We start from the raw sequence: 26028 nt of genomic DNA on the forward strand, positions 1-26028 counted from the left end.
TTTTGAGATGGTTTCGTTCATACCTCACGGAGCGCCAATTGACAGTAACTTTGGGTACTTGTCGCTCAGCTAGCTTCTAGTCCGGTATACCTCAGGGCAGCCATCTGGGACCATTGGTATTTCTCCTCTACTTCGACGACGTTCACCATGTTATCACAGAACCACGATTATCGTTTGCAGACGATCTGAAAGTTTTTCTGCGCATCCGCTCACTCGCCGACTGCCGTTCTCTCCAAAATCAGATTGACATCTTTGCTGACTGGTGTAGTCTAAACCGACTGGTGGTCAACCCAGCTAAGTGTACAGTTATTACTTTCTCACGCAAGAAACAACCGATTATTTTCAACTACAAACTACTAGGCACGACTATCAAACGGGTGCACTGCGTGAAAGACTTAGGCGTTTTTCTAGACTCAAAGCTGACATACTCACACCATATATCGTATGTCGTCGACAAAGCGTCCAGAACGCTTGGCTTTGTCTTCAAGATCACTAAGAACTTCACGGACATTTACTGCTTGAAATCGCTCTATTGCTCTCTCGTACGATCTACGTTGGAATACTGCTCTGCTGTCTGGAGCCCGAACTACAATAATGGGGCCGAGCGAATTGAATCTGTTCAACGACGTTTTCTTCGCTTCGCGCTCCGTAAGCTGCCTTGGAGATACCCACTTCGTCTTCCAAGCTACGAGAATCGCTGCCAATTGATCAATATCGAGCCCTTACGTATCCGAAGAGATGTTTTCAGAGCCTTAACCGTCGCCGATACTCTGCAAGGAAGAATCGACTGCGAAGCAATTCTGCAACAAGTGAACATTAATGTTCAACCTCGATCACTACGCAACAGTCTTATGCTGAGACTTCCACTTCTTCGAACTAATTATAGCATAGGGAGCGCTATTTACGGCTTGCAGCTAGTGTTCAACTGAGTAGCGTCGATGTTCGATTTCCACTTGACACGGAATATGCTTCGCCGAAGATTCTCTGCCTTTTTTGCTGACCGAAGGCGCTTGATACCCAACAGCTAAGTGTAAAATTTAATTTTTAGTAACTTGACAATGCTTTCCAAGTTATTTTCGTTTGTAACTGTAGTAACTGTAGTATATGTATGTTGTCTGTATAATCTGTACTTTTTTTACAACACATCATTGGGACTATTTCTAGTCTGTTGATGCAACCATAACAAATAAACAAATAAACAAATAAACAAACCATTTGTGGAAAAGTTCGACTATTTAGGTAATTGTTCGTTTATGGTATTTGTTTATTAGGGCGTATATACGTATACGTTGATAGAGATGCGCAGAAATATGGACTAACAGGTCTGTGCCATAAGTAAAAAGGGAGAGAAAAAGAGACGCACAATGAAAATTTATGTCCAAACAGCAGCACGGTTTTGCGGACCTTTCTCGCGTCAAAGGATAAACATTGCAATAAAATACGAATACCACTAAACATTTGCACATTTCACTAACACCAATAAGCCCTTTGGCCCAGACCTTATATAAACGTCATTACCCTCTAGCATGTCCATCGTTACACTGTCCAGTTTGGACCGTAGTTCCTACATTTTCCTGCTGTTCTTCACTGAAAATTTTACGCTTACCTATATACACGAAACGAAAATCAATTATTTTATTCATCTGTTTCACTTATACATTTTTGCCAAAGCATCAGCCTTATACATTCCATAAGACAAACCACATAGGTCCTACAAGAATGCATAAAAGGTATGTGTGACCGCTTATACATTTCATTTGACACATGAGCTTCATTAACTTTTTGCAAGGCGTCTGCTTATTAGTTGACTTATACATTTTAAGAATAATCAGCAATAGAAATTTGCCAAAAGGTATAAGGAGATTTCTATCCGTGTATACAAATGGCGTGCGTCAACAAAGCAGGATGCTGCAAAGTTTGAAGTTTTTTTTACCCATTAATGAGTATAAAAATACACATTGTTTGACTGGTACTACATTCTTAAAATGTGTATTTTTTTTACACATTTCAAGATCACCAAATTTACACATTTTTTGATAGCTGCACATAAATATAAAAATGTTAATTTTTTACTCATTTATGTGTTTACGCTGGTTACCGAGAAGGGTGCTGTTAGCGGTTTTACACGCTATTTCAAAACTACCCAAATTTGGGATGAATCCGCCCAGTTCGGTCAAAACTAAACCTACCCAAAATGGGTAAACTGTGTTGGGAGTGACAAGTTGACAAAAGAAAAAACGTCGATCGGATTCATTTCGATGTTCTTCATTTGACAACTTGTCACTTCAACACAGTTTACCCATTTTTGGGTAGGTTCAGTTTTGACCGATCTTGGTGGATTGTACCCAAATCCGGGTAGTTTTGAAATAGCGTGTACACCCGGTTTTACAGTGAAGGAGGAAGTTGTTTGTTTTTTTTTCACACACACGTCAATGAGAAAAATACCGTTGGAGCAAAGAGGGATTCCTGGCTCAGAGATATATAGCTAGACCGTTGTCCGCGCTCTATCCAATTTTTTTTAATCATTTCGTGATTGTTCTTCCTATAATTGAATGTGATATGGCTACGTCCAACCAGCCTGATGTGAGCAAGTACAAGCAAAAATTCCTAGAAACATATGGCGAGATGCTAGAATGGATAAGGTAATTTGTTGATCGCTTGATTAAAAAATTCCTTTGATTTATTGTTTGATTTGTAGACCAGAACACTTCGCAGAGTATAATGAACGAGCACCGAATCATCGATCAATTGAGGTTTTCAGAGGTGGCTTACTGGAGAATTTATTGTCATATTTCAATAACGTTTGGGATACCACGAATACCGATGAGCAATTGAATGTTTTGGATATGTTGAAGGCTGATCCGAAAAACGATTCTGTTAAGAAATGGTAAGAAACATACTGTTTAAAAACTTACATAAAGGGTATCGTAGACTAAATAATTCAGAATTAAATTAAAATTACATAGTTCAGTGCCATTCGGGTTTATGTAGCACATGTTATAGGGGTCATACGTTAATTGTGTCACGCTAAATTGTGGGATAATTAGCACCCCTTCCCCTTTCGTCACGTTTATCCTATATCTAATGCATATCTAATGTATTGGCACAAAATCTCACACCTCTCCTCATTATAGTCGCTATATTCCTAGTCTGGCGGATAGAATCTCGGGAACCAATTGAGCTGTCAAATAGCGGTACCAATCGAGCAAATCACGACCAAACAACAGAAAAGAGCACATCAGCTATTGCGAACAAAACATCGGAAACCCTTTTCGCGCTACTCAAGGCTGGCCTACGCAAACTAACACCATCTTTGGGTTAGGGAAAGTTTCCCCTATTCAATGGTGCTGGTAATTTGCGTTCGATTGGCGAGAAACTAATAATCAACGTTGTGTTTATAAAAGTTGATAGTACCTTTAAATTGTTGGTCTACAATATATTGAATTGACCGTCAAGCAGTTTTGGCGTGACTTTCTACCAACTATTTCACAAAACTGGACCAACTAATTTCTATTTGTTTATGAAACACACAAATGTTGGGTACTTTTCTCGTGGTTCTAGAAGAAAAAATCTCAAAATAATGTTTTATTTCAAAGTTCGAGTGGTAGTAAACGTTATGTTAACTGCTGAAGTGGTTAATTGGTTCCGCTTTTTGATGGATCGAAATTCTATCCGCCAGACTATAAATATAGCGACTATACTACCCATAATCGCATATCAGTCCCATCTTTGCTTGATTTCCTATCCACATGGGATTGATATGCGATTATGGGCAGTATACTCCTCATCCCTTAGAGCGTGACACAATATATGTATCAAACCATAGGCGACCGAAAATCGATCAGGGCTGTAGCAAACATTTTGAAATAGTTGCTTCATAGCTTTTACTGCAAATCACCGAAAATGTACAAAATTTGATTCAAAAACGTAATTTTAAATTTCTTTTATGTACCCTTAACCCAAATGTACCAGACACAAATATTCCAACAATCATCACAAGGTTTGTGCGCTTGGATTTTCTTAAATAAGACTTAAACCCCTTTGTAAGATTTTTAATCGAATCTTTGAATGGTTTGTATATTACTTGTTCAAGCTTATAGGCGAATTCGTTTATTATTCAGTTCCAACCTGAATCGGGTATCAAGATTGGGTCTGTTTGTTTTCAGACAAACGTCAGTTTGCTCGTTTGTTTTTAAAATCCAGCTCAGGTTGAGGTTCGCACTGACAAAAAGTTCGGTTTCGCACTAGTTCCAACTCCGATAATAAACGAATTCGCTATCAGTGTAGCGCCGAATCCTGCCGACGAAAACTTGTTTTTGTTCATTGGTGGAGCAATTTGTAACACTAACACATTGATCACGACTGCAGCCAAATTTTTGCATGGGTTGCAGTGACCGTCACCTTGAAACAATATTAAAAAGTTGCAGTTGAGTTGAGTCGGTTACCTTTTTAAAAAAAAACAGATCTCGGTAATTTTCGATTTGCATATCGTCCTCAAAATTACAGTTCTCCGGTAAAGTCGACTACAAATCAAGCAATGCACATCGGTAAACGTTACCGATCCCTCGGTAAATTTGACAGCTAGTTTTGCTGATTCAGTTTACAGATTTTTCGGTAATGTTCTCGATTACCGAAAACATTACCGACCGTTCAGCTGTTGAGAATTCGCTAAATCAATTACCGAAGTCGGTGATTTTTTTCTAAGTGTGTACGTAAGATATTCCTTTTTTCTCCCATGTAAGACAACGTAGCCCCGTAACGTGGGTAGATCACCTTTTCGTGGTACGTTACAGGATGTAAGATCTACTGCCGAATCCTAGTCATGACTGCTTCAAACTAGGAGAACCTAAAGAACGTATTTTTTCCCTTGATTTGTTTTCCGTCGATCTTGTTTTCCGTACTGACCGTACCCATGACTTACATACCTCTATGCTATTACCGTGGGTTTAAGAACACTTCAAGTTTAAATCAACTATGAAAAAATGAAGTGATTTATGTTTTTTAAGTTATCATATGCTTGTGCACTGTAGACATTTTACCATAAAAATTTGATTTGCAATATTTTAACTACCCCAAAAGTAATAAAAATTGTAATCGTTAAACATATCATTGTGCTTAATATTGCAAGTAATGTCTGATTCCACTATTCTGATAAAATGTAAAAGTAACCGTTACTCATGTATGCTGATTCTGTGAACAACAGAATCTGGATTTGACAAATACATACAACATTACTCCAAAGAGAGTAACATCATATTAACCTAATTAGGGTAGTTGAACTTTTAACGAATCTTTTTTGTTATAAACCGCTTGCAATTTGTATTCATATCTTTTCCCGTAACTTATTATAGGCGTCCAACTGGAAAGAGCGCTCAAGAACAAGTGCGACCTCTAATAATTAACAAGCTTAAATGGCAGAAAAGAATGTATGAGAAGCAGATTCAATACCAAAAACAACAGTTGGAGGTAACACATACTAAAAGTTTGTTTGTCATTCAATAACACATTAATTTACTACAGCAGGCAGTGACACAGGTTGAGTTGAGTCGCAAAAAGTGGACTGATTTAAATGAAAGAAGGGAATTCCTGAAAAATGCCATCACAAGTGAGTTACAAGACCTCAAAAACATTGAATCACAAATAACGGATATCGAAGATAAAGTAACAGAAGATTTGCAACGATGAGTTAATCCATGTACAGTTTATTCGATTGAGAAACATCCATTTATCAGGCAATTATTTACATCGGTGCTCAATTTATGAACGCTAATATGCGGCGTGTTATGCAGGTTACTCGTGAAAATAAATATACCTATAGTTTATTAAAAATTATATTAAAACAGAATCATCTTGTAGCGAACATTTCTATCAACTATATTTACAAGAACAAATAACAAAGTGATGCAACGAAAATTACGATGTAGCAGTATGGAATGAACAGCATATGGTTCCCAGTAGCAGCTGTTAATTTCTCTTGGACGAATTGATCAAATATTTGCAGCAGTGTGTTAGCAAATGTTTTTCGTTCGATGAGTTGTTGTTGTTTGTGATGGATCCAACCTCTCGCGTGTAGATATCCAATCCATACTGACCCTCTTGTGGAAAACTGAAAATAGCAAGCAAACAGAACATGGAAAATTTTAGTGTTTGACGTCAGTTTGATATACTGCCCATAAATGAGAAATTGGCTAAAATGCCATTTTTGTCAAAATCGAGAAAATTGTGTTACTTGATAGGTGGCACTCATATCAAATCCCCACCATAGAGGTAACTCTAAGACCACTGGGTCCCCAAGAAAATCATTATTATTTTTGGCTCACTCAGTACCAGAACAACGGTCCCAAGCAGTCCCAAGCTATTTCACTCACCCCTGCATGTTCTGCATGAATCCACACACCCCTGATGTTATCTGTCAAACTTTCATAGCGAATCAAAACAAACATAGTGTAGTAATAGAATTTCAACTAGAATAGGGTACGTTAATCGTTTGCTTGGGACCAATAGGCTACTAAAGTGGTGAGCCAATTTAAAATCGTTAGTTTCGTATTGATTGTTGTCCCCACTGCATTAAATTGACCACTTTGTCAAGCAGTTTTGGCGTGACTTTCTACCAGCGATTTCACAAAACTGGACCAACTAATTTCTATTTTTTATGAAACGCACAAATGTTGGCTACTTTTCTCGTTGTTCTAGAAGAAAAAATCTCAAAATAATGTTTTATTTCAAAGTTCGAGTAGTAGTCAACGTAATTTTAACTGCTCGAATGAAGTGGTTGATTGTCAAACGAAAATGATTTGCGAGGATAACGACTTGAAAAACTGGAAAGCTAATGTGCAATATAAATGATAAATTATTGTCTAATGTGCATGATGAGTTTGAAACCGAGCGCAGCAACCAGTGTGTTTTTAATATGGAATTTTTTGAGTATCAAGTAAAATGGTCTTATAGCCAAGTGGTCCACAGGCACCAGGTTGTGAATCTGATGATTCGGATTTCAAAACTTGTTTTTTGTTATAATAAAAAAAGATAATAAATGTTAAAAGTTCAGACATGTTTCAGTTTTTGGAGCTTAATCACAAGAGTTTTTAATAAAATGTATTATAGAATGGATGTTTTTATTTATTTATAACAGCTTTATTCATGCTTAATAAATGGAAAGGGGAAGGGAAATGTAAATGGTAAATATCAAAATTATGATTCTTCGTCAGATTTGTCATCGTGGGTTGTAAGGTTATACCAATACATTTTTTACCGGGAGGCAACAACGCTAAAAAAATAAATTGTACCTTGCTTACGTGTAAGCACAAACGAAGCGGCTCAAAAACTTTGGTAACGAACCTGCTATTGCAATATTTCAGTGTACCACATGGCAACACCACTACTACTGTGATTAAAAATAAGCATAATTTAGGGAAATTGGTTAAATTGTTCGTCGTTTTTATTCAACGGCATGTTTCCGGCATAGGAAAATATAGTTATGAACATTTCAATACTTAATTAAAAAAAATAGTAAACCTTATTCAACCAAGATAAATGTTAAAGTTGCATTTTTCTCGATTTCGTGTTTTAGGCACATAAGCCAATTTCTCATTTATGGGCAGTATAAAGCTTGCGACATAATTCTTTTTTGTATATGTGTATATTATTTTAAAGTTTCGCTTCATATATTGAAATAAGGTCATGATCATCCCATAAAATTAAAACTCCGAGAAATCTTGTTTATATTCGTTTGAATAACGCTAAGTTAATTCGCCGCGAACGCATACACCAACTTACTGGATCATAATTGAATTTTTTCTTCTAAGACCGATATTTAATCAGGCGTCTATTAAAAAAGGTTAAATGTCATATTACTAAAGGCAAATGGGTTGTTAAATATCGCCTTTGTTTACACTTATTTTGGATGGGTATGATGATCTGGTAAATTCGCCGACGGTCATGTCACCGAATTACATTTAGCCGAAAAAAAAAACCGTCGCATTGGTAATTTCGCCAAAGGACATTAAATGAATTTCAACCACCGACGAAATTTATTTAACCGCCGGTCATTTCGCTGATAAAAATGCTTTGATTTCTGCGATTTACTATTACTGTTAAATCTCAAAAATTCGGAGACGCATTATTGTCGGCTTATTTAGTCATGCCTACTACGAGCTCCAGCCCAGTATCTAGAAAGTTGTTAAAGCTGAAAGAGTACAATGGGTGGGCACGTTTTTTATTTTCTTTTCCTTCATTTGTTTTTCGTCGATCTTGTTTTCCGTACTGAGTACCAATGCTACCGACGCCAGGGAGGCAGCTCGCACACCTGGACCTTACCTCTCGACCCATGTCGTGAACCGGGGACCAACAGCGTTATTTCCCTAAGGAAGGCGTAATCATAGATTGTATACCTCAGAAATTCTCGACGGCGCCGACTGGGATTGAACCCAGGCCCATTTGGAGTGAGAGGCAGTCACGTTTATCACTACACCACCGGCGCCGCTTGGGTGGGACACGTTGTAAGGTGTTGTAAGAATGCCGGATAACAATCTCATAAAAATGGTGTTTGCCTTAAATCCGGCCGTTTAGGTTAGCTTTATTAAGCCAGCTAGTTGGTTAGACCAAGTGGAGCAAGATCTAGGAAGTGTGGAACGCTCATGAAACTGGAGACAAGCAGCCACGAACCGAGTAAGTTGACGTAACATTGTACAGTAGGTGAAGTCTCGCAGAAGGGCGAATAAATAAAAATCATCAATATTTGATATTGCGCATTTCACACCAAATTGGACTAATAAGCGCGTTTTCACTTATTAAAAAGTGTGATAAAATTGCAAGCTTACGTCTAATCGTCTTTATGTCTTCGGTGCACTTATTCCTTATGATGCAAGCAATAAGTGCTCCGAAGACATCAAAACGATTTGACGGAAACGTGCACTTTTATCACACTTTTTGCATTTTTGGGACAGTCCAGTTTCAGATGCAATCAGTAATAATTTTATGAAATTTTTCTTTGAGCAAGCCGAGACCGGGTCAACAAAGAAAAATGCTAAGATGGAACGGTAGGTGAAATTTTTATTTTTTATTTTTTTTTCTTTAGAAATACATTTCTTATTCCTTTTTCAAGCTTATTAACTTTAGTCCAGAATCTGTTCTCCATCGCGATATACATTCCCGATGATAAGTTTGGGGTCATAGAGATACGTTTGTGAAAGTTTGGTTGAAAATTTAAGGAGATGATTTAAATCAAATGTTTATTCGGGTCATCGATCAAAAGTTTGGGTGCGTTCATAATGTTATGGAATTCAAAATATATACCTATATATTTTTGTTAAAATGGATAAGCATTTCATATTAAATTCGAACGAATTATTCCTCAGTGTACAAAAACGGTCTTCAGAAGTCAAATTCATAGACCCCCAGTAACTAGAGGCTCAAACAGTTTCTGAGAGTGTAACATTTTCGGGTATTCTTGATTAGTTAAACTCACTATATCCACAGACAAACAGACACATTGAATATTTTTCAATACATCTTTCCCCCGAAGAAAGCGTTACCCACTGAGTTCTACACACCACTTTGTCTCGGTGGGTTTTCAACCAAGCCCTCTGATTTTCTGCGAGTGACTAGTTCTCCATTGGCATTACTCACATGCAACAAATCAGACCGACTGGTTGAAACTCCGCCGAGAAAAAGCGGTGGGTGCAACTCAGTGGGTAACGTGTTCTTCGAGGGATAGCTGTATATTATCGCTAAAACACTACCGCCATCTGTTGAGTATACTGTGATGGGCAGTACGCTGTACAGATGGAGGTATTGTGTAAACGTCAAACGCAAGGGAATTGTCTATGCGCGCAACAGGTGGTGGTACTACCAACTAAAAACATTTAAATTGACCGTTAAATGTGTGTTAGGTTAACAACTTGCGAGTGTTGTGTCTGATTGTCTGTGCTACATCCTTGTAAATTTCCAAAGAAAGATTTTGCAGCGCTGGATGTGATATCCAAAAATACAAACCCATTTTTTCGCAAACCCGCATCAATTCAAATGACAAAAAGCTCTCGTCATAACATTCTTTTTGCTATTTTACAGAAATTGACGTGAGCTTTTTGCAATCTAAAACGATGCGTTGAAAAAAAGTGGGTTTGAATTTTTCGAATATACATCAAAGTAAATTTCACATTTACCTTTTAAACAATGCAGATAGACTAGGAGTGATACGTTTACACTGAGTGAATGTTCTTTTGAGTACTGTTTTTTTTTCTTTTTTTATTGATTTCAGGTTCACTCATGCCTGTCCCATTCTCATAGCAACAATCCAGGAAACTGTTTTACATAATTCAGTTTGCCAAATCGTCGTGATTATTTTTATGGGTGTCCGGCTATTAGGCCGAATGCCCATCAGGCCGATTTGTTTCCAGCTTACCAAGAATCAAATAAATGTTGATGTGCTTCCATACATACCTAGTTATGTTTTAAAGATTCGGAATTGGAAATGTTTTTGAGAGAGACTGTGATTTTTTATTTTGAGTTTTTCAAGAATAGACGAAATTTCATATAAGATAGAGAACTACTTCGACATCAAATAAACCCATGATTTCAAAATTAACAAGTCAATTATGCGTTTGGTACGATACTTTAGTTCAAAAGCTACCGAACGAAGTTGCGGCGCCGGTGGTGTAGTGGTAAGAGTGATTACCTCTCACCCCAGCAGGCCTGGGCTCAATCCCAGTCGGCGCCACCGGAATATTCTGAGGCATAACATCTCTGATCACGCCTTCCTTCGGAAGGGAAGTAAAGCCGTTGGTCCCCGGTTCATGAGTTGATGGGTCGATATGTAGGGTCCAGGTGTGGGAGCTGCCTTCCTGGCGTCGGTAGCAATGGTGCCCAGCACGAATCAAGGAAAAAAAACTATAGATATAGCGACTATAGTCTGGACCAGTGCTGCAAAATCTCGACAATACACGGTGATATTCTCAATTCTACGTTGGTCTCTCATTTGAGCTAACAGTCATCGTCAAGGCAAACCATGTCAATTGTTAGTGACAATGCTGTCAGTGACGAACGTGTGTAGATTTTTTTATTAACTAAATTTGCAACGAACTTTGAGTAAAACAATTACATGGAGCCGTTAAAATGAACAAGCATCTACGACCTCATTTAACACAGAATGCACGAAATTATACTTTTAGTGAATCTTTGTCATTGACGAAAAAATGATTGATATTTTGACGAAGGTTTTGTTGAGGATCAAGTCTGTCAGTGACTATTTGAAAAAAAAACAATAACAATGACAAATCTCAGCAGTTAGGGAGAAATAAAGTAAAGGAGAGTACACTGTAAATCCAGAGATTTTTTATAGAGATGTTTGATTACTTATTTTGACTTGTTGGACCAGAAACCTTAAATATAAAAATATCCAGAGGTCATTATGAAGATCATTCATTACCCGGAAAAGTTTATGAGAGATCTGGTAAATTTTTAGAATATGTGAGCATCAAGATTTCAATTGTTGTATAGTTGGAGATCTTCAGAAACCTGGTGCATTCAAAACAGCAATATAAAGAGGATTTTATGAAGAACTTTGATCTTACACCATGGTATGAGAGAAAATCTGAGAGAAGTGATTTGAATTGATGGACATTAAAAAATCTTCAGAAAAAAGTCATCAGGTTTTGTTCAAAATTTCAGCTTGATCAGCTTGAAGATCTTCAGCTACTCAACAATTCATATCACATTTTCCAGTTATTCTCTCATACACCAGGTTGCTCAGAAATTATTCCAAAATCCTCAAGATATTTGGTTTAGACTTCAGCTTGATCAGGTAACATTCTGAAGATCTCAAACTGCCCGTCAATTCAAATTTCATCTCCCAGTTATTCTCTCAAACACTAAATTGCTCAGCAATTAAACAAAATATCTCCAGGTGAACATACACACCCAATTTTTGTTGCCGGAAACCAGCAAAATTTTGCAGGATTTTGAAGAGCTGGAAGTTCATTTTGCTGGATGACCACTAAAATGATCACTAAATAAAGTGACACATTGCTAAAAAAAAAGCAAAATTAGGAGGAGCAATTATTTTACAGCGGGAAGGATCGTTTTTTTTTATGTTTTGGAAGTCAATGTGTGCTACAATCATTTTAAATATCTTCATTTATTCTAAGCTAGTTATTCAACTATCCATCAATTCAAATCACATCCAGATATTCCCTCATCATTCCAGGTTGCTCAGAAATTATTGCAAAGACCTTCAAAATTTCACTGCCCAACAATTCAAAGCATATCTCCAATGTATTTTCAAGATACCAGGTTGCTAAAAATATATTTATAAGACCTCCAAAATATAATATAGATCTCCAAAATATCGTCAAGATATTAGATTAGCGACTTCAGCTTCATCAGATATCATTCTGAAGATCTTCAACTGTCCAACAATTAACAATCACATCTACAAGATATTCTTAAAGATTCCAGTTTGCTCAGAAATTATTTAAAATAACACTAAGTGATTTTTAAGAGTAGTTTCTTATAACTGTTCGGTAATCTTCCTTCAGCAGCTACATAAATTGTCATTAGTTTCTAATATGACACGATGTTTTTCTAGTTCTCAATAAATATTATTCAATCATACTTAGGTCCATTCGGGGCAATCTGATCAGAGCACATTTTAAACATTTTGCACTTAAGGTGATACGATCCAGAAGCCCGGGCGCTGGTACAACTTTGCATTTTCCAGGGGTCAATTATCTGCTACCGGAAAACATACAATAACACAATACTGCTTTCCCATGTTTGCTGCGACGCATGTCGGAAGGGAAGTAAAGCCTTTGGTCCCCGGTCCATGAGTTGATGTGTCGATAGGTAGGGACCAGGTGTGGGAGCTGCCTCCCTGGCGTCGGTAGCATTGGTGCTCAGTACGGAAAATAAGATCGACGGAAAACAAATCTTTATGACTTATGTACGGTCAATAGTTCTTCTTGATAGCTGATGTCTCGTATTTCGATTTTGTAATCGGAATGCGAACTGAAAAGCTACAGTGATCTAGTGAACACCATAGCTCGAGTAGTCAGTCAGTAATGTGTATTACATGGAAAGCTTGAATTTTCATTAAATTTGAAGCAATTTTTTAAGATAAACAGGAAATAAGAAGCCAAGTTTCCCATTTTTTCATCGTATCATAAAATTTGAGTTTATAACCGTGAGTCGATTCCTTGACTATTTGACCACAATCGCTTCTGGTTAGCTATTTGAACAACCATGACATTTTTCTTAAATTGTTGATTAAGTAAAAGGGTTCTGACTGCGTAATTTTGCCCCACTCGTGGAAAAAACGGAAGTTAAAGAATACAGTAAAACGAAAACAAAAACAATTTAAATGTTGTGATCGAGCATATATGAATTAAAATTACCTGATATTGAAAGTGATTGTGTCACCTACAACGTTGTGTTGTACATATTTTGAAAGTTTCTTCTCTTCTATACCATTTTTATGCAGAGTCGCCATGAAGTCTGTTAACGGTCGCGACATGCGGAACTGTAATTCAATTCCTCGTCCAGCGAAAATTAATGGTTCCTGTTTACGAATACAAAGTGTCATAATAACTTATTGACTTATAGAAATCGATTGCAAATTACCTGATGAGTGATTGGTATTAGCCCGAAAAGTCTAGTTGCCTTGGTTGGTCCCCATTCGCCACTGGCACAATCGGGAAGTGGCACCATAACTGTTTGCAATTCTTCGCAGCAAATCTGAAAACCAAAAAGGGATAGTTTGAACTTTGGCAGCATTAATGTATGCTGTTCATCGTTGTACCTTAAATTTGCAAACACTCTTGAATTTCATCGGTTCACCGGTCAGGTACTCTTGAGGTGTAACTGCATTTGCAAAGATATCCAGCAGAAATGCACCCGAACATGGCGCATGGACTCGGAATGCCACTATGTTACTTATTACGGATTGCATGACAAAGCGTTTCAGTGATACTCCGTCATACGAATCTTCTTCGCTGTCGTAGAACTTAAGATTATAATGGAATATCAAACATCCTTGCATGTCCGATGGCATAGCTATTCGAACTGTCGCTGCACCTGTGAATATTTGGGATAATCAGATGAGCATTTTTTCACATAGGGCATAGGGTAGGTGTTCCAGTAGTAGTGGTGTTCCTATAGTTGCGGTATGGTGCTTATGCCGGAATATGGTGGAAAACTAAATAATATTTTTTCTGTGATGCTATGCTCATTCTGCATTTGAAACCTTATTAATTGTTATTAAAGAAAAAAACATCAAGATAGCTTTATAACCTCTTATAACATGTTATAACTCACCAGTCTGAATTTAGCATAACTCTCCTAAACTAAAGTAGATTTGCATATTTTTTGAAACTTTAAATTAGGCTATAATTTAAGGAAATCAAATAATTTTACAGAAGATTTAGACTCCTCTGCATCGTGTTAGTGCATTCCACTAATATGAACCAAATTTAGCAAATACCACACAGCAAAAAAATAATTTTGATATCACATCAAAATGGATGCACTACAATCATGTCGAAAATTTCATGTAATTTTTATGACCACATAAATAAACAAATGCAGTAAAAGCAGCGTAATGTCAGTTCATGCATTGTATTAATGATAATTTTGTCCTTTTTAGCAAGTAATATTACACCATATTTTCGACATGATTGTAGTGCATCCACTTTGACGTGATATCAAAATTATTTTTTTGCTGTGCGCACTCTACAACCATTGGAGCAGTTGACGAGTTTTTCAAAAATGTATACAATTCAATCATAATCTAATTTTTCCCAGCAAAATAGAAGTTAAAACATTGACGTATAAAAAATGTTGTAAAAAATAAAATATCTTTGTTCCTTCATTACTGGCGCACCCACCCTATTATTGTGTAAGTACCTGTATCATCAGTAAAAACTACAGCACCATATCCTTCATCAGCAAAATGAAGTCCGTATCGGAAGAAAAGCGATCGCACAAACGGAAGATTCTCGAAATCATTTAGGGAAATAGGTCGTTTGAGCAATTGCCATTCCTCCTGCAAAGGGAAGAACTCATAGATGAACTCTCGGGGATCCGTAAGGAAGTAATGATCGTCGTATTCATATCGCAGACTATCATTTTTTCCCTTGCCACTTTTTGGTGCTTCTTTTGCGTTTACCAGATGCCGGGCACCCCAATTGCATTGCACAAACCGCCATGCACCTGCCACGTACACTGCATTCCACGAATTTCGGAATCTAGAATTTTTCGGATGACTATAATTGAAAAAGAAATTACTTTTCAGGAGCCTATTCATACATCAAGTTTGATATTAATTTACCTCGAATCTTGGAATTTCACTCCTGGTTGGTAACCTGCACTTTTCGAATATCCTTTAATAACTACACAATGAAGCCCAGCATAGCTGAAAAAGATAGTTAAAAATAACAAACAACTACAGTATGAATTACAATACAATATGTTACCTGCACAGTCTTTTGAAAAGAACGTGGTAGCTTTCTGTTCCAAATTTTATGCCGCGTAGTAGACCCATTGGAGTATCTCCTCGTAAGTCGTCGTCAAAGGTCATTGTGTTCAGATTCTTAACCGTAATCCATCTGAATATGGTCCGGGCCTTTTCGATGTCCGAGGTACATCGACCAACAAGCTGCCGTACGAGATCAGTAAATGTTTTCTGATCTTCTTGAGCAACGGTAATGGCGATCTGATCTACATCCTGAAACTCAATCGGATCATTGTAGATTTGAAATTTACTCAGTGCTGGTGGGGCTGGGCTAGGCGCAACCAAGGGATACTCCAGTGTAATCGTACCCTCGGTGAATTCATCGTCTAGAAATATGCTTTCGGTTTGCATATACTCGCTACGTCGAGCACTGATCAGTTCCAGCATTTCGCTTGACTGTCGATCCACCAGGGCTGCCGTTTCTGACCGTTCATGTTCCAGTAGCTTTCTCGTGAGACTTTCCTTTTTCTTCGTTTTGCGAATCGTCATGTTCTTCTCCAAATCTTCCTTTTGTTGCTCATGTTTGAGTGTTAGTATGCTCTGGTCCTCGCGGGTACGTCTTGAGGTAGTCATATCTTTTTCGAACTTGTGGGCTAACCGTTGAAGTTCTCGTTCCCATTCATCCTACAAAGAGTTTAAGGATGGAAAAATGAATATATTACGAAAGGTTTTAGGAAACATTAACTAACTAACTAACCTGAATTTCACTTTGCATCCGTTTGTCTTCTTCTTCTCGTTTTCTAGCAAATTTTCTGTATAGATCATCTTCCTCTTTCCGATGCTTCATCTCTAGCTTGGCTTGCTCTTCTCTGGCCTAGTTTTGTAATATAAAATATATTGCATTATTTGGGGGATAGGTAATAAGAAACACAACAGCTTTGTCTCGTTTAAGATGTGCGATCTGAAACTGTAGCTATGGAGATATGATGGTCCGAACAAATATAAAAAAAATATGAACGGCTGTCTACGCAGAGGGAGGGGGATCTAAAGCTTTGAAAAAAAAAACGATCAACGTAGCTTATGATTAGCTCCTTAGACTTTACGAAACAATCTTTAATCTTTTTTTTCTTTGATTTGTTTTTCCGTCGATCTTGTTTTCCGTGCTGAGCACCAATGCTACTGACGCCAGGGAGGCAGCTCCCATACCTGGAGCCTACCTATCGACCCATCAACTCATGAACCGGAGAGCAACGGCTTTACTTCCGAAGGAAGGCGTGATGAGAAATGTTATGCCTCAGAACATCCCGGCGGCGCCGACGGGGATTGAACCCAGGCCTGCTGGGGTGAGAGGCAATGACGCTTACCACTACACCACCGGCACCGCTAATCTTAATCTTTTATTACTACTAACATATTAATACTCATTCACCATCGTCACTATAATTAGCATCTTCGTCTTTTACCAAACCTTGAACTTCGTTATACAATTTAGCCACTGATTCGGATGACCCGTGACGATAGTTTGAGACAATTTGGTCAGATGCAACCCGTAATCCACAATATATATCTTATCTAGCATTGTTTGTTTTTGAGAACTTTTCCACGCGTGATGCGCTCTAAGTCGCCTTATTTCCATATGAATGGCCTCCTGGGCTTTTCGGAAAGCGACCATGACTAGCAAAACAGGTAGTTACAATCAGGTCAACGTGACCCTCAGCTTTGTTTATAATTATTAGTTATGACATTTATAACAACCAATTTTTCGCAACACTTCCATCAATCTTATGAAAACAGTGAAATTTTGTGAAAAAATCCCTGAGTTCACTCTCTTTTACAATAATGCATGTCATCAAGTCTGTTCCAATTTGTCGAAATGCGGTTTAGACATCTCAACACATCAGACATCTTAACACATAATTTTGAAGCCTGTTTAGTATTTATAAACTTACAAAAGATACTTTCCTGTGAACCTGTGTGAAAACAGCATCAATTTTCGATTTTTTTCGCTGAGATATATCCAATATCCGATGCGTCCACTTTCCCTTATAGGTGAAACGCTCCTATAGTTGCAGTACGCTAGAAGCGTTTGGTTCCTATAGTTGTGCATGGAGAATCAATACACAACTGTATGAACCTAACGCTTCTAACGTACCGCAACTATAGGAGTGTTTATCCTAGACAATTCTGTCACAAATTATTATTTCCAAACATTTAAAGCAGTTGAACTTCTCCCATATTTTAACACCCCATGGAGTAATTCGAAATGTGTACATAGGAGCAAGTTGAAATGATGAACGTTAATTCTTTTTTTTTTCTTTCCTTTATTTAACGTCGGTCTCTGTTCCGCAATCTAGTGCCAATCACCGACGGACATCGATTGCCATCCATTGACGGCAATCGAATGTGCAGGAAAGCAGCTTCCACACCTGCGTAGGATATCGCACCCATTCAAACAACACACATGGGCCGGGACCAACGGCTTTACTTCCCTTCCGTGACCATAGATTTTTATACCTCAGAAAAATCCCACCGACCTCGGCTGGGATTGAACCCCGACCCATTGGGGTGTTAGAAAGCAGTCACGCTTACCACTACACCACCGGCGCCGGCTGAACGTTAATTCTCAGAAGTAGTAGAGAGCGCCCGTAAAAAATCTATAATTTTGAAAAAATAACAATACAATCTAGTGTTTTTACTAGAATCTACTGTTTTTACCAGGGCTGTGGTGTTGTATTTAAATAGATCGACTCCAACCCGGACTCCTCTGATTTTAAATTAACCGACTCTGACTCCGACTCCGGCTCCTTGACTCCCACTCAGATTCAATCAAAATACATTGAAACATTGTTCTTATTATTTATCCATTGTATTACGTACTACATTTAAGCAAGAGTTTTCAACAGAAAATGCTTTGAGATACATTGATTGATTATTTGTATATAGTTTTTTTTAGATATCCATTAAAGCGATCCTTGTTCACTGGTTCAAATACACATGATACAAATTATTATGTGAATATCGTTCCAGTATTTCTTCTAATATATTCCTCAATATCATGAGAAGACGTTTGTGTTGAAATATTCTAAGGCTTATGTTTATAAATCTAACCAGTTTTGTTTAATGTTAACAGATTCAAATATATTATATTTATTTATATTTTCAGGGTGGAACAATAAAGTAGTAACGTTTCAGAGATTATTTAGCGATTGATGAGAAGACATCACAGCAAGCATATTAAATAATTAAACTTATAGGTAGCATAACATTGTTTGCTCGATTGGCAAAATAGTGCCAAAAACGCCACTGGCATTGCAAGAATTCAATCTATAATCGTTGGTGCTTTGAATGAAAAGTATCTTCTGTTTTCAAGAAATCTTCTATTTTGTAAAAGAAGTTCCTCGCCACTTTTATTAGATCACATTTCCAAAGATCACAATCAAAGCACGGGTTGAAACATTGTAAAATATTTGTACAATTAAAAACAAACTATTAATGTTAACATCATTGTTTACCATTATTGAAGAAGGAGGCCTCGTCTGGTCACACCAAAATGATTAGTCAAAGTAATAATAACGCTAGCGGCGCCGGTGGTGTAGTGGTAAGCGTGATTACCTCTCACCCCAGCAGGCCTGGGTTCAATTCCAGTCGGCCTTCCCAGCCTTCCTTCGCAAGGGAAGTAAAGCCGTTGGTCCCCGGTTCATGAGTTGATGGGTCCATAGGTAGGGTCCAGATGTGGGAGCTGCCTCCCTGGCGTCGCTAGCATTGGTGCTCAGCACGGAAAACAAGATCGACGGAAAAAAAAATCAAAAAAAAATAATAATGACGCTTTTTTTCCTTGATCCGTCGATCTTGTTTTCCGTTCTGAGCACCAATGCTAGCGACGCCAGGGAGGCAGCTCCCACATCTGGACCCATCAACTCATGAACCGGGGACCAACGGCTTTACTTCCCTTCAGAAGGCAGGCGTGATCAGAGATGTTATGCCTCAGAACATCCCGGTGGCGCCGACTGTGATTGAACCCAGACCTTTTTGGGGTGAGAGGTAATCCTGCTTACCACTACAACACCGGCGCCGCTAAATAATAACGCTTCTCATCCTAGGCTGTGCGAAAAAAAATGGTTCATATTGATAGAAATATAAAATGAATACCACGTACACAGTAGTGTTATTTGTCATCGGGATTGATTTTTCAAAATCAGCAGATTTTTATCCCCTTAGAACCACATACAATTCTCAATATAAGTAAATATTATTATCAAAAAATAATTCAGCATTCTAAAATTTGCTTCACTTTTTTTTTCAAACCTTAGGGTGTCAAGAGCAAGTAATATTTCGTTGAAGGATGTATTAAAGGGTTGAACGGTCAAAAATTGGTCGACTAAAATTTGGTGTATTTTTTTTAATCGTTCACTTAAAAAACTTGAACATTCATTTTGTAAGTATGTGCATACGAAATGTTGCCTCTATTTTGTTATTGCCATTTACTATTCAGGCATCGAAGCAAGAGGAACAGCGCATCAAAATTTTGCTCGCGCATAAGTAACATCGAAATTTTTCCTACGCATACTTGGCAAAATCGCTGAAAGTGGCCAATTCGACTGTGACAAACGTTATTAAATTGTTTGGAAAACGTCTGATGACTGCTAGGAAACCAGGATCAGGAGGAAACCGCAGCGACCGGTAGAAGAGTGGCCAGCGTTTTCAAGTGTAATTCTAAGCTTTCCATCAGAGATGTCGGAAAGAAGCTGGGAATATCGCACACAACAGCCCAAAGAACCAAGAAACTATCCGGACTGTCAACATACAAGGTTACAGTGACACCCAATCGAGATTATAAGAAAAAGACCACGGCCAAAGCACGTAAAGTTGTACGCGACACTGTTGACCAAGTTTGATTGCGTCATAATGGATGATGAAACATACGGGAAGGCGGATTTCAAGCAGCTCTATGGTCAAGAGTTTAAGGCGGCTACCGGAAAAGGATTAGTTCAAGATTCGTTTAAACAGAAAAAGATGTCAAAGTTCCCGAAAAAAAACTTGGTTTGGCTGGCAATTTGCAAATGTGCGGGACAACTGGCACTGTTAACCAAGATATTTATGTAAAGGAATGTATGTAAAACACCTGTTCCTTTTTTGTTTTTGAAGAAACACAGTTATTCCGTGCTGTTTTGGCCAGACCTCTCTTCCTGTTAGTACGGGAAAATGGCTCAGGAATGGAATACCGCCAACAACGTCTAAGTTATACCCAAGGATAAAAACCCTCCAAACTCGCCGGAGCTGCGCCCAGTCGAAAAATATTTATTTATTTAAAGCCTGGCAGTTTGCATTTGCAAAATCGGAAACCTAATACAATAATATTCAGGTATTTGTAGCCGATCAACTGTAATAATTCTCATTGGCACAGGAAGGTATGCGAAATATTGGTTGATTTTTATTCATAATTAATATTTTTAATCTTCGATCGTTGTCGCCATGAACTGTATAAACGTTCTTCAAAATATCAGCAATAAGTTACTGATTCTCGATCCTGTTATCTAATTGACACATTCTACCAGGATGTATCAACGTTTTGTCTGATTTTTTGGTAGTTTTTGTACTGTAACTGAAAACAATATATTAAAAGTAACCCGAAAACGCAGACAAACAGACATAACACCAACCGGTGGAAACTTGCGATTTTAAATTGGCTCACTACATGACTAGCCTATTGGTCCCAAGCAAATCGATTAACGTACCCCATTCTAGTCGAAAGTCTAGTACTACATAATGTTTGTTTTGATTCGCTATGACAGTTTGACAGATAAAATGAGGGGTTCGTGGATTTTCCTATGTTCCGATGGGTGTATCGATTAGCATGGGACCGAAGATAGTACCAGAGCTGAGCCAAAAATTTGAACACGTTTCTTCGGGACCTACTAGTTTTACAGTTACCTCTATGATAACACATTAAATATTTCTCACTGTAAAAACTCTTCACTAAAACATTACCGACATCTGTTGAGTACCCTGTGGTGGGTAGTACGCTGATCAGATGGCGGTAGTGTGTAAACGTCAAATGCAAGGTAACTAACTATGCGCGCCACAGGTGACGGTACTACCAACTACGATACTTTTAAATTGACCGTTATATGCTTGTTCGATGAACAACTTGCGAGTGTTATGTCTGTTTGTCTGTGCCGAAAATATTATCGTACTCTGAAAACCAACCTTATTAGAGAGTGAATCACTTTTACTTTTACTAGACATTTCTCCATACGAATGAGTAACAGTCATGACTTAGTAAACGTGACTCACTCTGAGTTAGTTTCGTTTTCAGTGTAGATGTGGAAAGTGTTTTAAATGTCCTATAAGAATTGATAAAAAGTTTATGCTTTAAGTAGCACAAAATTATTTGGTGAGCGCGACTATGTTGCGAGACGTTACATCGTTTTGCACTTCTCAACAACTACTCACCAAAACATTTCAAGTTTTCAAAATCAGAAACTCTTCACGATACGATATTTAACACACTTTCCAAATCTGACACACTTTCCAAATTACATGTAGAGATTTTTTTTTTCAATTATACCTAGTACAACAATTATTAAAAACGGTTGTAACGTCACGTAAAATGTGTCAATGACTGAAAGTTGTTTGATTTTTGTATAGTGAAGTTGACAAAGTATGTGATCAGAAGAGCAGGGATAGACACGAGTGGCACGATCTTCAGGAAGTCCATCCAGATCCAGCATCTTGGCTTCGCCGATGACATTGACATCATGGCACGGAACTTTGAGACGATGGCGGAAACGTATCAGACCGAAGGCTGAAGCTAGGCGGATTGGACTTGCCATTAACGCATCAAAGACAAAATATATGAAAGGAAGAGGTTCTTGGAAAGACAATGTTAGCCTCCCACCCCGAGTTCAGATTGACGGTGACGAAATCGAGGTGGCTGATGAGTTTGTGTATTTGGGCTCACTGGTGACCACCGAAAATGATACCAGCAGAGAAATTCAAAGACGCATTATGGCAGGGAATCGTGTCTACTTTAGACTCTGGAGGACGCTCCGGTCGAATAAAATTCGCCGCTGCACGAAGTTGACTGTCGACAAGACGCTGATTAGACCGGTGGTCCTCTACGGCCACGAGACCTGGACTATGCTCGTGGAGGACCAACGCGCCCTTGGTGTTTTCGAACGGAAGGTGTTGCGTATCATCTACGGTGGAGTGCAGAGGATGACGGAACGTGGAGGAGGCGAATGAACCACGAATTACACCAGCTGCTGGGAGAACCATCAATCGTCCACGTCGTCGTCCGCACGAAGACCCAGTGAAAATGGTTCTAGAAAGCGACCCAACACATCGAACAAGTAGAAGGCGACCTGCGGACCCTTCGCAGACTACGAGGCTGGCGAAGTTTGGCAATGGATCAAGTAGAGTGGAGACGACTTCTTCGGACAGCCTGATTGGTAAAAAGGTAAGAAGTTGACAAAAAATAACTGAGGGTTCAATTGTGTTCTTCATGGGTATTGAGGTAATTGCAAATTTGTAATCTGCATGTCAAATGGAAATCCAAAATTGGAGTACTGGAACTATTTTAAATAATTGGGCTTACCTTCGAAAAAACCACCGCCCCTCGGTGATATTTTGCATGGAAGCGAGTGGTCAATTTGTTAGTTTAGTGTCAAACAGTGAAGTAGTTATTTTGTTTCAAATCTTGATTTAAAAATCGAGCTGGAAGTAAATGGAATCGACAAAAAAAATCGTTGTGCTCTTTCAGATGATGTATAGTAACCGATATATTTTTCAAAATTAAAGACCCCAAAAAAATAGTTAGTTAGTGTTCATCTATGTGATTCCTAATCTTCTATTCGTTGTTCCCTAGTTTGAAGTGGTTAAGACTAGGGTTCTGATGCATGGTCATTATCGGTGTCATTCCTTAATTTTGTTGCTAAGGAAGCCAATTTTGACTGAAAAAGGGGCGCGCCTTTGGAGGGTGTTTCAACACTCCGAAGGGTATAAATAGTGGGACCTTTAATTAGAGCCGGATCCTTGCGATACATGCAAGAATGACTACAGTAAAAAAATCGAATACTTCATCATATCTCAGTAGTGACGGAGTAATACGACATGCACTAAACTAAGGACACGGGATTTACTACAATAGATCAAATTACTGGTCGCAGTGGTGTTAGGTCCCGAACACAGGAAAAAAAAAAATAATTTTAGCTTTAAGGAATTTATTTAAGTTATACAATATTTTCCCCAACATATTTTCCCCTGTTGAAACGGTGAGGGCCAAACAAAAATCACCAAATTTATACCTTAGCTAGAAAGACACTGGAAGGTTCTAAATGTAGCGTTTTGTGTATGGTGCCCATAACGTAACGTAACGTAAGGTTTTGTTTGATAGCACGAGGCAAAACATTTAGGAATAGTCTGTCCAGTCGAGCATGTGAAAATAAGTGATTTCTAATTGTTTCCATTCCTCATCGCTTAGCGGACGGTTACGCTGTAGGCACATATATTGGTTGTTTTATTTTGCTTTGTTTTCTAATAGGTGCTATATACATTTCTTGTATAGAGCTTGTACAACGGAGCCAGTAGTTCCACTTTTCCAGATATCATCAGTGCCAAGTGCCCAAGCGTTTGAGTGAAAGTAAGAGTTTGAACGACTAGCACCTCTTCTTGACCAACGGGGTTTTTCGCAGTAGGTAATACGCGGAAGTGTCGCTAGTTTATTGGGCTGTTGTGTTACGTTTATTGGTCCTGTGGACTGCAATGTGCAGTCAAGCTTTTCCGTGCATTTGTAATTTGCATAGTGTGCGATGTTACGGTCTACTACCGGTTCAGGAAATTACTGTCCCACAGTGGTTTAGAGGGGTATGCCACAAAATATTTTTTTTTTCATAATTTTAATTAGTTTCTATATGATAAGACTTTCAAGATAATTGTATATAATAAGGGGCTACCACGGGGGGACTGTTTAATAATGTCCACGGTCCACAGAAAGCTATATTTTAGAACATTTATATGGATGATTCTTCAACCGGGAGGTCTAAAACCGCAAAACATGTCCACGTGGTATATGGACAGCCCCTAATGAATGTTAAATCTACATTTTAATGATAAACTGTTTGTGAAGGGTGAAATTCAAAAATTAAATTTAAAAATGTTGCGCAGATATTGCGCATTGCTTGTTGTTCTATGTACAGTTGTAATTTTCGGAGTGATTTTAGATTTGGACGTAATTGCTTTTGTAAAAAAAGCGTCAATCACCGATTTCTCACGAATAAAAGCTCAATCTCGTAAACATACTATACCAAACGATAGAGCAATCAATCCTCTACCTGATAGTGTTATTAGTTTTCGATATTGAGGTTTTATTCGCGAGAAATCGGCGATTGACGTGTTTGTTTACAAATGTAATCACGCCCAAATCCGGCCCTTAGGTCGAAGGTCACACCAATCTATGTGACTTGGACTATTTTCGGCTTTGAAGAAATTTCATATAGGGTACTACTTCGGCCAAATCGCCCATTTTGTGTCTATCTAGCAGAAAACATCAAATAAATTCATTGTTCCAGAATTAACAAGTCAATTATGCGTTTGGTGCGATACTTTAGTTCAAAAGCTACCGAACGAAGTCAATGAGAACGCGTGATATGAATGTTTACACCCATTTTTCTCAAAAACAAAAACGACCGAATCAATGTTTAGCTTCATCCAATAGGTCGAAGTGAATTCAATGGCGTTTGAATGACGTTTCAGTGCATTAGACCTAATTTAGAATCCGTAGGCCGAGTTTGGGGTCAAGAAGTAATGTTAGATTTTTAACAATATCTCAACAATTTGTTTCATTTTTATAAGATTTGACGGTACGTAAGGAAATGTAAATAAATTTGGAAGTAATCTGCAGTGAAAACATTCTATTTTGCAAAAAAAATCCTTTCGAAAAATAGAGGCATAGAGCGGGTTGTGCTTAGTATTCCCAAAAACAGATCTTAGCTCTATCCACTAAATTTGCGAAGATGATTAGGGTTTGGAACAGTTCTTTCGAGTTTCACAGTTTTCGTACAAAATGTGCAATTATTTTTTCTTCTTTGAAAAGCTGTCCATTCTTTTCTCACATAAGTCTATTTAACTGACGGATATTTTACTTTGGCTAAGAATTTCTATAGTAGTTTTCTCTTCTTTCTGACATGAGACGGCACTTTGAGGCACTTACCATTATATTATTTGCTGTTTATTCTGATTTTCAGACAAGCAAATTTTCTTCGCAAATGTTAAGAAACAATTTTCCGAAATTCGGTCGACCTAACGACCATTCGCCCTAATGACCTTTCGGCTTAATGACCTTCGGCCTAATGACCCAGCATCGTTTTGGAAAAAAACTGAAAACACTTCCGTTACACAGGCAAAGAAGTGCCGAAGCCGTTATTTACCCTTTATAAAATCAATGTTCTGTACGCCATTTTTTCTTTATTTGATGGGACGAATTATGGTAATTTGTTTTGAATATATTAATGGCTTTTTTTTATCGAAACCGGAGCTGGCAATCGAAAGTGCCCAATTAAAACCCATTTTCCTCATTGTTGCTGTGT

At 38.0% G+C, this 26028-nt stretch overlaps 2 protein-coding genes across 4 annotated transcripts in view; one reads left to right on the forward strand and one right to left on the reverse strand.

Annotated features, from left to right (window-relative positions):
• The first annotated feature begins 2473 nt into the window (after positions 1–2473).
• Positions 2474–5685, forward strand: LOC135704431 (uncharacterized). Its single transcript, XM_065225887.1, has 4 exons — positions 2474–2642; positions 2699–2887; positions 5352–5466; positions 5521–5685. The coding sequence occupies exons 1-4, from the start codon at positions 2560–2562 to the stop codon at positions 5683–5685; spliced, it is 552 nt and encodes a 183-aa protein (XP_065081959.1). The 5' UTR covers positions 2474–2559.
• Hil (Hillarin) overlaps positions 5673–26028 on the reverse strand; it is a 68726-nt gene continuing 48370 nt past the window's right edge. For all 3 annotated transcript variants that reach the window (XM_065225876.1, XM_065225878.1, XM_065225877.1), the window contains exons 5-12: positions 16200–16316; positions 15465–16126; positions 15320–15403; positions 14896–15254; positions 13793–14067; positions 13615–13728; positions 13389–13552; positions 5673–6106 (exon numbers count right to left, since the gene is read on the reverse strand). In XM_065225876.1, the coding sequence (XP_065081948.1) occupies positions 5965–6106; positions 13389–13552; positions 13615–13728; positions 13793–14067; positions 14896–15254; positions 15320–15403; positions 15465–16126; positions 16200–16316 (1917 nt within the window). In that variant the 3' untranslated portion in view covers positions 5673–5964. The remainder of the gene's footprint in view (positions 6107–13388; positions 13553–13614; positions 13729–13792; positions 14068–14895; positions 15255–15319; positions 15404–15464; positions 16127–16199; positions 16317–26028) is intronic.

The sequence above is a fragment of the Ochlerotatus camptorhynchus genome, unplaced genomic scaffold (assembly GCF_037179485.1).
Source record: "Ochlerotatus camptorhynchus isolate MF236.1 unplaced genomic scaffold, CSIRO-AGI_Acam_v1.1 ptg000240l, whole genome shotgun sequence".
Taxonomy (NCBI): Eukaryota; Metazoa; Arthropoda; class Insecta; order Diptera; family Culicidae; genus Ochlerotatus; species Ochlerotatus camptorhynchus.

Coding starts and splice junctions, on each gene's coding strand:
- LOC135704431 (XM_065225887.1), top strand. CDS start 2,560: ATGGCTACGTCCAACCAGCCTGATGTGAGCAAGTACAAGCAAAAATTC. Junction 2,643..2,698: donor GAGATGCTAGAATGGATAAG/GTAATTTGTTGA, acceptor TTTGATTTGTAG/ACCAGAACACTTCGCAGAGT. Junction 2,888..5,351: donor AACGATTCTGTTAAGAAATG/GTAAGAAACATA, acceptor AACTTATTATAG/GCGTCCAACTGGAAAGAGCG.